Genomic DNA, 14452 nt, shown 5'->3' with positions numbered 1-14452 from the left:
AGATGATTTCTTGTTTATTGGGCAGTCCAAGCGCTACTGCCAAGTGCTGCTTAATACCTTCCAGGACATGTGCGCCCAGTTGCGAGTGCCGCTAGCTGCAGAGAAGACCGAGGGCCCCAGCCAGGTAATTACTTATCTCGGTCTAGAGATCGATACGGTTAAGCGCGAAGTCCGAGTACCACACAACAAAGTGCTTGCCCTCCGGGAGGAGATTCAGTCATTTTTGGGTCGGCATAAATTGTCCCTGAAAGAAATCCAGTCCGTGGTGGGTTCCCTTAATTTTGTATGCCGCGCAATTGCGCCAGGACGGGCGTTTACTCGTCGGTTGATTGGTATGTCCCGCGGGCTGCGGAAGCCCCATCACAAAGCCCGCCTATCTCACGGCGCGAAACTTGATTTACGTATGTGGTTAACCTTCCTTAAGCACTTCAACGGGGTTTCCCCATTCCGAGATCGGATCTGGCGCGACAATGACGCTTTAGAGTTATTTACAGACGCTGCTGCAAGCATTGGGTTTGGTGGGTACTTCAGCGGTCGATGGTTTCACGGGCGTTGGTCCCCTGAGTTTAGGGCGCTATCCCCGTCGATAGCATACTGCGAGTTTTATCCACTAGTGATTGCAGTGCATTGTTGGGGTTCCCAGTTAGCTCAGCGCAAAGTGCTTTTCCGCACAGACAACGAAGCAGTAGTGCACATCATCAACAAACAGTCATCCACTTGCGACCAGATCATGCAGTTAGTGCGAGCTTTTGTGTGTCAGTGTCTGCGGTTCAATATCACATTTAAGGCCGTGCATATCCCCGGAGTACACAATGAAATTGCCGATTCCCTCTCACGTTTCCAGGTGCATCGCTTCCGGGCCTTGGCCCCACAGGCGGACATAGCAATGACACCGCTCCCCGACCTTCTCCGGGTGTAATAGAAGGTGAGATGCATCGGTTATTGGTGGCTGCTTCAACAGCAAACACGCACAAAACTTACCGGACGGGTTGGCGTGCGTTTTGTTCATTTATGGGCCAACGACCTAATGAAACTAACTGTGCTTCAAGCAACGATGTTCGGCAGTTTATAGCATGGCTGTCCCTCCAGCGTCTTGCCGCGTCAACTATAACTACTTATGTATCGGCGGTGGGCTATTTTCATAAGCTTCAAGGTTGGCCCGATCCCACGCGGGATTTTCTGGTGGCGAAATTATTGACAGGTTGTCGCCGGGACAAACCGGGTGGCGATGAACGGTGGCCAATGACCTTACCGTTATTGACCGATATCATTAACGCACTTCAGCATGTGTGCCCCACAAGCTATGAAGCTGCGCTTTTCCGGGCTGCCATGTTATGCGCATTCTTTGGGTTTATGCGCATAAGCGAGTTCGCTGCAGTTGCCAAGTCTAACATCCAACAATCACTCCTCCATGTGTCTGACGTACATATTCAGGAGGCAGATGATGACAATGCAGCGGTGTTCATTTCCCTCCGGCATACGAAAGCTAATCAAACTGGCCGTCCTCAAGTTATTCGCTTGGTGCGCTCAGTTGATGAACGTGTCTGCCCGGTCCGCGCGCTGACAAACTTCTCACGGATTCGCCCCACATCGCCCGGCGCGTTCTTTTGCCACTTTGGGGGCGAGCCACTGACACAGTATCAATTCAATGCCACTTTAAGAAAAATTCTTTGTTTTTTAGGGCTTGCAGACACCCACTTTCGCTCCCACTCCTTTCGCATCGGAGCGGCGTCAACCGCATTCGCCTTGGGTTTTCCCCTTGAGCAGATCAAGACAATGGGCCGCTGGCGTTCGGAGGCCGCACAGCGTTATATTCGCCCGCTGATATCGTGTCATTTTCCCGACGTGTAGTCAGCCAGAGACAATTCCTGGTCTTGTGTGCATAGCCTAGAACTTTCCACCTTTTGGATGATATTATTAAGGATAAATAAATAAAAAAAAAAATAATAATAATAATAAGAATAATACTACCACTATTAATCATAATAAATAAAAATAAAAATTAAAAAAAAAAAAAAAAACCCATATATATCGATATATACATATGTATAAACTACTGAAAGTAATACTCATATTTAACAGCAACAACGGCACCGGAACATTCCTGGTTCCTCTCCCCTTTGTTCACAGGGGATGTTTGGATACTTGGAGATTCCATCATAAGTCGAGCAGAGACCACACTCCGGACTAGGCACGACGTCCGCTGGAATGGCCTGGGTGGAGCGAAATATGGTGACGTAACCAAATTAATGGCGGAACTCGCAGCAAGATGGCCTTGTCCGGCCATGCTAATCGTCCACTTAGGCACTAACGAGTTGGTTCAGACCGATTTTTTCTGTTTCCGACAAAGGCTGGCACTTTTTATGCGAGAGTGTCTTGACACTTACCCAGAGGCGCAGTTGGTTTGGTCAGATATTTTACCGCGCGCCTGTTACTTTGGGTCTACTAATCCATCAAAAATGGAAAAGAAACGCCGCGCGATCAATAGGTGGGCATGTTCGCTCGGTAGTCGACTGGGAGTGTCAGTGCTGCACCACCCTCAGTTCCGATGGTCGGAGTTCGCATTGTATCGTTACGATGGTGTCCACTTATCTGACATGGACAACGCGTATTTTAGGGCCAACTTAGAAGACTACATCATTACTGCCTTGGAAAAATAGAATCGTTTCCCGGGATGTGGGCCTAATGGGTGGCATTGTGCAAGTGTTTGAAAAGGGAGGCTCGAAGTCCGGGCGGTCGTCCCAGTGGGGCGCGCGTTGCGCGTCTGGCGGGAACTACCTGGGAGCGACACGCAGTTTCCGAAGTAAACAAATAAACAATTTAGGCGAATTATCTCGCAGTGATTATAACGTAAAGTTAGTTGTTAGTAATGTTTCATTTCGTTTTTCTTCAACACTACGCCAAGCACCCTCTTGTTCTGGTGGGGCTTATTCTAACCGCCTGTTCAAGCGGTGGAAAAAACGGCGTGCCTTATGTAAGTTTTTCTTAAGTTGTAAAGGATAAATAGAATCACATGACTATTCATTATAGGACAAGCACCTACTTGTTCCGGTGGGGTTTGTCTGCATGGCAAGTGTGCCAAGGAATTCCAACCTGTTATGCCAAGTGTGGCAAGTCTTTCTGCTAACAACCTTGCTTTTTTCTGCCAAGTGTGGCAAGCCTTTGGCGAGTTTGTTCCTGTTTTTCTGCCAAGTGTGGCAAGTATCTCTTTGGCAAGTGTGCCTAAGTTTCTGCCAAGTGTGGCAAGTATGGCAAGTGTGCCAAGAAATCTTACAGAATTTCTGCCAAGTGTGGCAATAGAAAGTGGTGTTGAAATCAGCAAAAACAAATAAACTTGCCGCTCGAAATCTTTGCCAAAAACCAAAACGTGGTGTCAATGTGTGGTTTGTGCACATAGAGTTGGAGAATAATTTATTTTATCGCTATGGGATAAAATGCATTATTCACCACAACGCACGTCGTTTAGTCATTGAAACAGTCCTGGTCATCTGGCTTATACCATGGTGAACAAGGCACTACTGTCTCACCCATCACGGTCTTGCACTAGCTGGCTTAATGGGATCAGCAAAGTGGCTGCATGGCCTTACATCAATCAACAGAGGCCTCAGAGGGTTCAGAGAATGTAGTACTTCTTCCGGGCTCAGACACCTAAACTGTCTCGAGGGGAATAATTGGTGAAGCCAGAAGGCCACAAGGAAATAACGGTTGAACCACAGCAAGTTTGGCACTAAAAATGGGCCACTTCGGCTTAGATTTTCAAGGCGGCAACACACAAATTAAACCCACCACCTCCCCATCTCCACCATAATTTTGGACTATGAATTTAGCTTTTACTGGTTTAATGGCGGGAACTACCTGGGAGCGACACGCAGTTTCCGAAGTAAACAAATAAACAATTTAGGCGAATTATCTCGCAGTGATTATAACGTAAAGTTAGTTGTTAGTAATGTTTCATTTCGTTTTTCTTCAACACTACGCCAAGCACCCTCTTGTTCTGGTGGGGCTTATTCTAACCGCCTGTTCAAGCGGTGGAAAAAACGGCGTGCCTTATGTAAGTTTTTCTTAAGTTGTAAAGGATAAATAGAATCACATGACTATTCATTATAGGACAAGCACCTACTTGTTCCGGTGGGGTTTGTCTGCATGGCAAGTGTGCCAAGGAATTCCAACCTGTTATGCCAAGTGTGGCAAGTCTTTCTGCTAACAACCTTGCTTTTTTCTGCCAAGTGTGGCAAGCCTTTGGCGAGTTTGTTCCTGTTTTTCTGCCAAGTGTGGCAAGTATCTCTTTGGCAAGTGTGCCTAAGTTTCTGCCAAGTGTGGCAAGTATGGCAAGTGTGCCAAGAAATCTTACAGAATTTCTGCCAAGTGTGGCAATAGAAAGTGGTGTTGAAATCAGCAAAAACAAATAAACTTGCCGCTCGAAATCTTTGCCAAAAACCAAAACGTGGTGTCAATGTGTGGTTTGTGCACATAGAGTTGGAGAATAATACTGAGAATTATGGGTGAATTACTTCGTTTGCTTAAATATTTTGGCCATCCCTTCTCTAAACATGCTTTGTGCAAGCAGTGTAACATTTGTAATTTTTAGTCAAAGTTACTGATTTAATTCACACATTTAATTTTCACAGTTATCGCAAATAATATTTTAAAGCTTGAGGGCTTCGAAAGGGCGCTGTCTGTCTTCTTAACAATAACAAAGTCTTTATTCAAACTGTAAAAAGGAAAATCATTGGTGCAATTTCATATCGAAAGGAACAAATATTCAACACGCAGTTTTGGGACTTATTCATACTGAAACATTTGAAGACTGTTTAATTTTCACCACTCTCATGCTCTGAAGAAATACACACACCGTGAAGTCGGTGAGAAGTAAACTGTTATTTCCATAATGCATTTATGATCTCAATTCCTTAGGTGAATCTGCTAACGGCGAGTCTCGCACCTACAGTTCAGTTGTCATCAAGCTCTGGTCGGATCACACTGAAATTCTCATAGTGAGTGCGATCTATAGCCATGTATGTCTGCAACAAGATCACAAATTAAAATCTGTCATCAATTTAGTCGTAAGTATTTTCACGACCTTGAGTACTAGAAAGTAAAGCAGATTCCTTAAAAAGTGCAGCTGATTGACTTATAGAAATGTTTAGTCTCAATAATACCCAACATTATCTAAAGAATTGAAGAAGTACATTCGAAGTTCATTATTTTGTAACTGTGTGCAGCTCATGGGACAAAAGCGCAATTAAGTCTCCAACTGACTTGTCAATTTCATTTTATTTATTTGCTTTAAACTTTGCTCCGAAAATATTTCTGCCTTTGTTTTTTAGTCTTTCTAAAGTTCAAATGAACAAACCCAATATGTTAGTGGTGAAAAAGTGGTTAAAAATCTTTTAATACTGCAAAGACAAAGAAAGAAGCAGCTAATGCATTTTTACAAAGATGGATCCTAGTACAAAGCTGACAACTAGGCTGCAAAGAACGCTATTACTGACGGAATGCGTGAAATTGACTTTCTCTTTTTGAAAAGATTCCTCACGTTCTCAGTCTTATTGTCATCCATTTCTCTGAGGATGCGGACCAGATCGCTGAAGGTGGGTCTGTTACTAGGGTCCTCCTCCCAGCAACGAAGCATCAAAGAGTAGCTAATTGGGAAGAAAATGAAATACAAAAACCACCGAAAATAAAATAAAAGCTCAATAGATATACCACAGGTATATCATACCAGTTACAGGAAATAACATCTGCCATTTTGCGCTGTTGCTTACCGACGGACACCAGTCAAGGCAATGACACTTCGCAGGTTTTCATACAGAGTTCATCTTCGTACGCACAGAACATTAGGAAAACACATTTGGTAATTTATGATGATACAAACAGGAATGTGTGCATATTTATTCACTCAATAACACCAACCATTTAAAAATTTTGCTTAAACTAAAAGAAAACGTTGCACTGAATCGTATGGATCGGAAAGGTTGGAGCGTACTTTTCTGTTTCCAACAATGGTCCATCCTGCCGATTTGAAATCTTATAAAATCTTCTTACATTTCGTCATTGCAGTTCGGTGGTTTTGACATGCGATATCCGTCTATAAGTTGAGTTGCCAATGACTTGGTAGCAATAGATGGATACGGGGTGCCCCCTGTACCAAATGAGCAAATCATGATTAAATTGTAGAGAATCTAATAACTTCTTTAAAAGCACATCAAAAGCACATTAAGGCCACAATGGAGGGTGAGACGATCTGAACGATTCGAATCAGTTCGAACTTTGTGAATGCAGTCATGAATTGTACTGCATAAGTTGTGGATTTATTTCTACATGATGTCCTAGATGACTCACCAGTTGAAGCTATTTCCCAAAGCAGAATTCCAAAGGACCACCTAATGTTAGACAGAAGAAAAACACTATCATCAGCCATGGCACAAATAAGTGAAACGTAGCGTTGAATTCCTAGAATGCACAGGAAAGAGGATTTTATAGCCAAACCATCATAGTTTGGAAAATTCAATGATACATGTATGTCAGAAGAGCTGACGGTACCTCGGCTGCTTGGCTCCCCAGCATTGATTGGAGTAATCTCTATCAATCTTTGTGCTATCCTGTCTTGATATTTTCATGAAGTACTCTCATTCACCACTTTCTACTTACACGTCACTCTGGGTTGTGTAGGTACGATGCATCAAGGACTCAATAGCCAACCAACGAGTGGGAACACGGCGCTGCAAATTATCAAGAAGTATAAGTATTACTTTTTGTAAACCTTTACCAACTTAACAGGCAAACTGAAACTCAACAGTCAGAAAAACTGGCCAGGGGCAAATCCTTTTTTTTTTTCAAAAACTGGTTGATTTCATTCCTTACAACATTTGTTTGACAAAGATCAACACTAGTGAAACAACACGCATCTAAAATGTATACCATAGAAGTCTGCACGTAGATATCCTCTCCCCTAGAAAGTCCAAAGTCAGAGATCTTAGCAACCAACCCCTCTCCAAGCAAGATGTTTCGTGCAGCCAGGTCACGATGAATTACCTGTAAGAGAAAATAAAAGACATGACATAGAGACGTACCTTGAGAAACGATTTTGAACTTTCGGGCTTAAGATAAAACACAAACACGCAAAAGAATCCCACTGCAAGTAGTTCATTACTAATGAAGGGAATTGCTTAGTAACTTACCCCGGACATAGCTAGATGCTTCATTCCTTTAGCAACATCCAGAGCAAACTCAATGAGTTGGTCAGACGATAAGGCACCCTCACCTGAGTTTGACTCCAAGCGACCGGTGCGCAGATAGCTGCGCAGATCACCGTTGGGAAGAAACTCCAGAGCAACGTAGAGAACATCTTTGTAAAACAGAATAATACTTATAGATGACTTCTACTTAATATTCATAACTTTTTGTGTAGTATTGAGTCACAATTAGTGCAAGCCGAAAAACAAAAGAGAAACAGTTTGCTTTAAGGCTGCAAAATCTTTTGTATAGTGGCTAAAGAGCAAACATCATTTAGAGCTTTACTTAATTCTTTGCTTTTCAATGACGTTTATCATTGCTGAAGTCGTTAAAAAGGTCTGTCTTCATGACTGATTTACCTTCATTGTGGCAAGCACCGAGTAATGACACCACATTAGGATGATATCCAATCTTGGTCATTGTACGAAATTCCTCCATGAAGTCGTCATGATCTGTTTTTGATGCTTGTCCTTCGGTAAAGGAAACAATACATGTGCCTTTTACTTTCAGGTCACTACTGACCAAGTTTTTACCACTCTCAATATTTTGGGGCTTACTCAAATTACATTATTTTGTAAAATATCATTAATTTTGCCTTCGTCTTTCCTATATCATCTCAATTACAAGATCTGCGTCTTCCATTACGCCACCGGCCAATTTTACTGTCGGTAGTCCAGTTACTTAGCAATTACTCTCTCCGCGTGATGCTAAATTCAAGGACTGATAAACTGCGGAGTTGACATCGTGTAAAACAAATACTTCTTTGTAACCTTTCAGAAGTTTGATTGCTGTCTTGGTCATCTTCCCGTCAATGTTCACAGTTCCTGATCTCACTTCACCAAAGTTCCCTCGACCGAGGACTTTATCGTCAACCACCAAGTTCTTCCACTTAATCTCCCATCTCAGCGCCCAAGATGGCAAGCCAATATCTTCGTAGACAGTCAACGCTATACCATCTTCTGGCATTGTCACTTCCTGTGTATCAGAATGTGCCACAAACTAAAGGGATATATTTCACATATTCCATGCGCAATAGTTTCCAACGTTTTCAAACAGGTAGATCGAATAGCAAACATGCGAAATACGTGAAAATCAAAGCAAATCTAGCATTATTCATTGGAAGGAAATAACTGACATACACAATTGTTTCGCAAAATGCCGCACGACTGGGTTTGTTACAAGTACTTTATTTTTCCTGTACTGGCTAATTCTTTCATTTCCTTGTTTTGCTCTTTAAATGAACTACCTTATAATCTAAGATAACCAAGCATGACACTTACCATCTCCACAATTGTCCGTTTTGGCCGATTATTCTTTGGCGTTCTTTTTTTCCTCCATATCCTCACACCAAATGCAATCAATACGATGGTGAATGCCGTACCTACTACACTCACCACGGCGGTTACTGCAGTATTGTTGGTTTGGTCATTTGCTAGAGACAAAATTATCAGAATAACTCAAAATAACGCAGCTCAAAAGGTCGTGGAACTGACAGGTCTTGATTAATTAAAAAATCAATTAAATAATGCTTAGCTAAAATGCGCGACACGCCTATTAAAGCATCTGATCTAACTACCAATTGCAAGGCTGTTAGTAAAGAGGTTTTAAAGGAAACTACAGAGCTTGTAAGCTGTTCCTTTCCCCCATCTGATGTAATCGAGTGTTTAGGATTGCTTGCATCTATGACTGAACTTTTACTGTACCACGTGATTTCAGGTGTATAGGCCGTGCAAAAACCAAGCAGTCAACTCTATTTTGGCAACCTTGCCCTAAAATATATAAAAATATTTTTATTAGACAGCTTAAGGAAGATTGTCAACGGAACATCTCTTATCACAAGGTCCAGTGATTAAATAGGTGGTATTATCGATTTCACAAGGTCGGCATCACAGAATAATTTTAGTTTACATGTTGAAGGCAAATTGCATACGCACGATTGAAGTTGGTAATACGCTAGCATACTTTCCATGCTTGCATACCCTATTACGTCTGATGAGTTTTGACAAAAACTCGAGAAGTCATCACCATTCCTGTACAAGAAACTACGGCCAAGGACCTATGACTTTCTTCTTTTAACATACCTGTACATATCACTCCATTTCCAATATAACCAGCCGTGCAGTCGCACAAAAAGCCTCCATCTATGTTAGTACAATTTGCATAGTTATGACAGTTATCTCCGTTCACATCTGCAGAACATTCATCAAAATCTACCAAAGGAAGGCAAAGGAAAAGTCTGTTGCATAAAATACCGCTTGAGGATAAATACTGTAATATTTCAGAATTCACTCCAAGTAAAACACTGAGCAAGGGAGACATCAGTCTTCAGTTCGAAATAACTTCATGTGGAGATTTGTTTACACTTATCATATTCCAATTCATTGTAAAAATGACGTTCTGTTTCTACTGAAACGTACTTCTACCGAAAAGTTGAGTTTGGAATTGAAAAAATAAGTTTTATTATTTAATTACTCCATGTTGTGCAACGTCATGCACAACTCTCTGCAGCGGCTAATGACAATAATTAAGACAACTGTGTTTTTGATGACTAGTACCTGTCACTGTGACCATAAATGTGCAATTTATCACAGCATAATTTCCAGCATCATCTTTGGCTGTGCACGTCACATCTGTCTGGCCTATCGTGAAATGAGTTCCTGATCCTGGTGAACATGTCACAATCGGAGATTTGCCAGTCGTGTCAGAGGCTTGTGGGTCATTCCAAGTAACGGAGGTAGTCAAGCTGCTTGGATCTGCCACTTTGTTTACAGCCATGTGACAAAGTGAGTTTGTAAAAACTGGGGGTTCATTATCTATGAACAGAAAAGTGACAACGTTTTAAAAATACAAAATACAAGACTGTATTCTTTTTTTGCTTTGTCATTTGTTCTCTCCTGAATACAAGACAAGGTTATGCGGGCGTCAAATGCTCGACTGTAATCAAAGCTGGAGATTGGTTCTGTAAGTTTTCCTGCTCCGTCTTTACTTGTTTTGACATTTGACATATTCTGTCATTTCTAGCATTGACAGTTAAGCTTCGAATGTAAAAACCTTAATGTAAGTTGAAAGGCTTACTGCTAAAAATGTACCAGTCCACATTTTCTCTTAAAAAACAGTGCCCCTTCTTTAAATTACAGCTGTACAAATTACAAATGCATGTGCTAACTCGTCTCTTTATGTATTACTAATGTTTTATATGACACAATATTGCACATACCTTTGCTTCAAGTCCATGTACACTGTATGCACTTGCTTTATTCCTCTTTATATGTTAATGACTTTACAGTGTCTTTGACTTTAGCCCCTAGAATCAAATAAATATAACCAATTTTTGTACCATCTTACCTATGCATGTCTTTCCATCCATGTTAACATTATTGTAGCCTGTATTGCAATTACAGGTGTAACTTCCGTTAGTGTTGATGCATTGAGCATTGACGCAATCATTCTGTGGTGATTGTCCTGTGCATTCGTTAAAGTCTCCCAAAAAAGTATGAAAAGACATTATTTTTTGTTGCAAACGGTAAGGTTGGCTGAAATAGAGTCAATAATGGGAAATGTGATCAGAAATTGTAAAAAATCTTTAAAAATTCACTATTGATCCAATTGGTATTTACAGACTTTCCACTTCACTGCACAAACTCTGACGTCAAAAACAACACCTTGTGGTGGAACCAGATGACCAAACCAAAATGTGTTACTTTAACACCACTGTTGTTACGTTATACACTCACAAGTGTTGCAGTGCACTGAAGAGTGGTAAAAGTAACACCAACAGTTTTGAAATAACACCAAAACTTTTAACACCGGTGTAAAGTGTTGGCATGGTCCACTGATAACACTGGGTTTTGCAGTGTTGCCATAAACCATGCTCGGTGGTAGTTTTCTTAGATAAATCACAAAGATGGAGTGATTTTAAACAAATGAATTCAAAATTCCAATCCCTTTCAAGTGAAAAACTTCATAACTTCATCAAACAACTAAAAAATTTCCTTACAAATGCAGCCATCTCACAGAAAAATGGTTGACAGCCTAGACATACTCTATTTGGTCTTTTCATTTGATAGAGTAACATTTTAGTATAGTTCATTTGAAAATATAGGAATCAACACACAAGTACACGTAGGTCCTACCTATGCATGTCTTTCCGTCTCCACTCGGATTACTAAAGCCAGTGTTACACATACAAGTGAAGCTACCAACGGTGTTAATGCATTGCGCATTGACACAATCATGTTGAGGTGGTGATGCTGCGCATTCATTGATGTCTGAAGGCAAACACAGAAAATCAACTGAATAACTTCTGAGCATTGAAAACAGTTGGATAATAAAAACGCAGTAGTATTCATTTCAGTGGACGATTTTGGTTCCATTAACTCACACAACCGTGACAGAAATTCCAGTGCGGACATTGGTTTTGTCTCACAGCGAAATAAATCATGTAAACGGATGCTTCAGCTGATAATATAATTTGTGGAAGGGTCAGAAAGAAATCCAGAGCTGTTTATGGAGAGAGTTGCGACATGAGTGTTTCGATAGTTAGAATCAAAATGGTGGATTATGCGTCAGCACACATGGACAATTAGCACACAATACCTCATGCTCCAAACACAATGATTAGCCATTTTGGTTCCAAAGCCTTATGTTAGCGCTACTTTCTTTATATACAAGACTGGCAAAATCAGTCACAAAGCGACCTCAGTCATATGAACAACATGCCTTGGTTACTTTTCGGTAAAATGCCTTGTGTAGAAAGTCCAAGTGCGGACAATGGTCACATTTGACCATTTGACCATCAATTCGGTAAAACCCTCGGTGAAAGTCCATTGCGGACACGGAGCAACAGGACAAAAGTCTATGTATTTTCATGCATAGACTTAAAAAGACTCAGTCCAAACTGCATGTAAACATGCTTAGTGGTAAGTATTAGGTCAAGAAATGCTTTTATGGCACACTCAAACAAAATGAAGATCAAAGAAACAAACGCTTCATGAAGGTTGCGTTTAGAATTTACAGACAGATACCTGTACATATCTTCCCATCTCCACTTGGATTACTAAAGCCAGGATCACACGTGCAATTGCAGCTTTCGTCAGGCAGTCGGTTGGGTTTACCATTGACGCAAGGCGGGCATTTAGTAATGTCTAATAATCACAGAAATTCAACTACATAACTGATGGGAATTGAAACAAACAAGGTGGCAGGAGTGTGCAAAGAAGGAATGTATTGTGGATTTTCCTAACACAAAGCACTCCCCATCTCATTTGTATCCCTTCAAAAAGGTAGCTGTAATTAATTTGTTGAAATACAAAACTTCAAAATGCACCTTTGTGTTTCACTGTTTCAGAAGGTATTTTACAGTCTTTTTGGTTTTATGCTGATGAGTATTTCCATATTCATGAGCAAAAGGGTGTTGTCATTTCAGGAAGAAAGCCTCAATGACACATTGGTTTGTATTAAAAATATTCTGCATTTTTTGTAAATTTGTTGGACCCAGTTTTCTCTTCAACGCTGATTCATTATTGTTTATATGCATAGAAATAAGAAACCATCAATCCTTTTTTCAGAAATGTTTTTAGTAAGTAAATTGTCGGTCACGGTTTGAAAAGAAAAATCTATGGATTGAACTTTATCTTCTCTAGATGACTTCACATTAAGAGCGCCTTTAGTTGTCCAGGAAAGCATGGATGATTTAAATTATTTTAAAAAGTGCACTTTTCATTGTATTTCACCAAACAGGAACGTAAAAGAATTTTCAAACATTGAGAAGGAAGATAATGCTGAAGAAAAATTGTGTTCCACAAAAATTCATTGCAGCCAAACTTTAACCCCGAAAACGTCAGTGGTGGACTCCCCTCAGCATTTTCTCCAATATCTCCCTTGTCCCTTGTAGGACTTTTTTTACACGCCCACACTTCCGGACCTTCGGGGTTTTTTTAAATACCTTGCAAATATACCGATTGCTGTGCATTTTTTATTACTCTGCTCATGTTAAAAGTTATAAAAAAAGACTGAAAGCCTCACTTCAATGAGACCATTATCTTACGAGAGCGACTTATAAAAACTTGTTTAATTTTTGCTGGAAGCGAACATCATTGCACCACGAATAGCAAAAGGTTTTACTTAAGCAATCTGGCAAAGTTGGAAGCTCTGGAGGGGGGTTACAGTTGAATATTGGACAGTTTCTGATGTCATCACTGCCGCTCAGCAAACAGTACTGCCCACTTGCATAGCATGCATAAAGCAAGCACACGGACGTCATCACATTCAGGTTGGTCCAGAGAGATGCCATGGCACTGGTTGTCATCTGTAACGCTTTAATCTGTGTACAAGAAACTGGGAGACGTGAATTTTAGGTCTGTGTCAGACATCCTTCTTCGTGGAAATGTTCTCCTTCTTGTATATCCTCTGGGTGCAATAATCAATTTGAAGATATCTTAAGTCGATTGTGTCGTAACAACACTGATCCGAAGAAGTGTTTTATGGACAAGAATTTACATCCAAGATATTTTTTTGCCTTTTCTGATCACTCACCTTTCGGTGCCTCTAATATTTTGAACCTTTTTCATGCTGTTTACAAATACAATGCTGTGAACGAGCACGAAGGTCCATACCTTCAAGCATTCAGCAAGCCTATCATGACAATTCCGAGCGATGCAAAGGGAAAATATACCCGGAAGAAATTCTGCTTCCGCGTTGCAACTGTGCACACAAACTCTAATACATGTAGTCAGGTTGCAGTCTTTCAGACATGCAAACAAAAGTACTGACCCGTTCTATTTTCAAAATGTACTCTCGATGAATATTCAACACGAACTTCGTCATGAACCCTGGAATTATGGCCTTTCGACCAACCTTGTCAGCCGTTCACTATTTGCATAGTTCAGTGACTCTCAACTAGCCTGAACTCGGTTCAGAGTTTGAGAGGGTGCCATTGATATCAATTGTCCAATCGATTGAGAAGTGCGCAATTCCATTTATATGGCAAAATTCAGCTTTTTCTCATTAGCCAAATTGGCAGGCAAAATATGGAAGGACCCTCAGCAGTGCAGTCAAAACAGAAGCCAAGTTAATGTGAAGTTGAACAAGTTTTTGTAGGAGGTATACACTTAAATCAAATATTGTTGGAAAATTCTTGGTAAAGGAAACAGAGACAAAATCCATCTTGGAAGAAAACAAAAGAGAACACTTCTGGAAATTTTGAATGCATATCTGG

General features: G+C 40.8%; 1 protein-coding gene across 9 annotated transcripts; it reads right to left on the bottom strand.

The window, feature by feature from the left end:
• Positions 1-4485: 4485 nt before the first annotated feature.
• LOC110982773 (angiopoietin-1 receptor-like) lies at positions 4486-14296 on the bottom strand. 9 transcript variants are annotated; one of them, XM_087132073.1, is made up of 17 exons: positions 13771-14296; positions 13360-13572; positions 12261-12380; positions 11370-11504; positions 10582-10716; positions 9792-10049; positions 9318-9446; positions 8517-8668; positions 8007-8235; positions 7596-7706; positions 7182-7348; positions 6922-7035; positions 6652-6722; positions 6343-6383; positions 6046-6142; positions 5537-5642; positions 4486-5021 (listed from the first exon to the last, which is right to left on the bottom strand). In XM_087132073.1, exons 2-17 carry the CDS (start codon positions 13541-13543, stop codon positions 4950-4952), a joined length of 2121 nt encoding a protein of 706 aa, XP_086988199.1. In that variant the 5' UTR covers positions 13544-13572; positions 13771-14296; the 3' UTR covers positions 4486-4949. The 9 variants fall into 9 exon arrangements, with proteins under 9 accessions (XP_086988199.1, XP_086988198.1, XP_086988196.1 ...); XM_087132072.1 differs by having other exon boundaries at positions 13360-13558; XM_087132070.1 differs by having other exon boundaries at positions 13851-14296.
• Between the last annotated feature and the right edge of the window lie 156 nt (positions 14297-14452).

Source organism: Acanthaster planci, unplaced genomic scaffold (assembly GCF_054643075.1).
Source record: "Acanthaster planci isolate LZ-2023a unplaced genomic scaffold, COTS_SCS Contig76, whole genome shotgun sequence".
NCBI lineage: Eukaryota > Metazoa > Echinodermata > Asteroidea > Valvatida > Acanthasteridae > Acanthaster > Acanthaster planci.
Note: the sequence above shows the minus strand (reverse complement) of the source record. Positions and strands in the feature narration are given on the sequence as shown.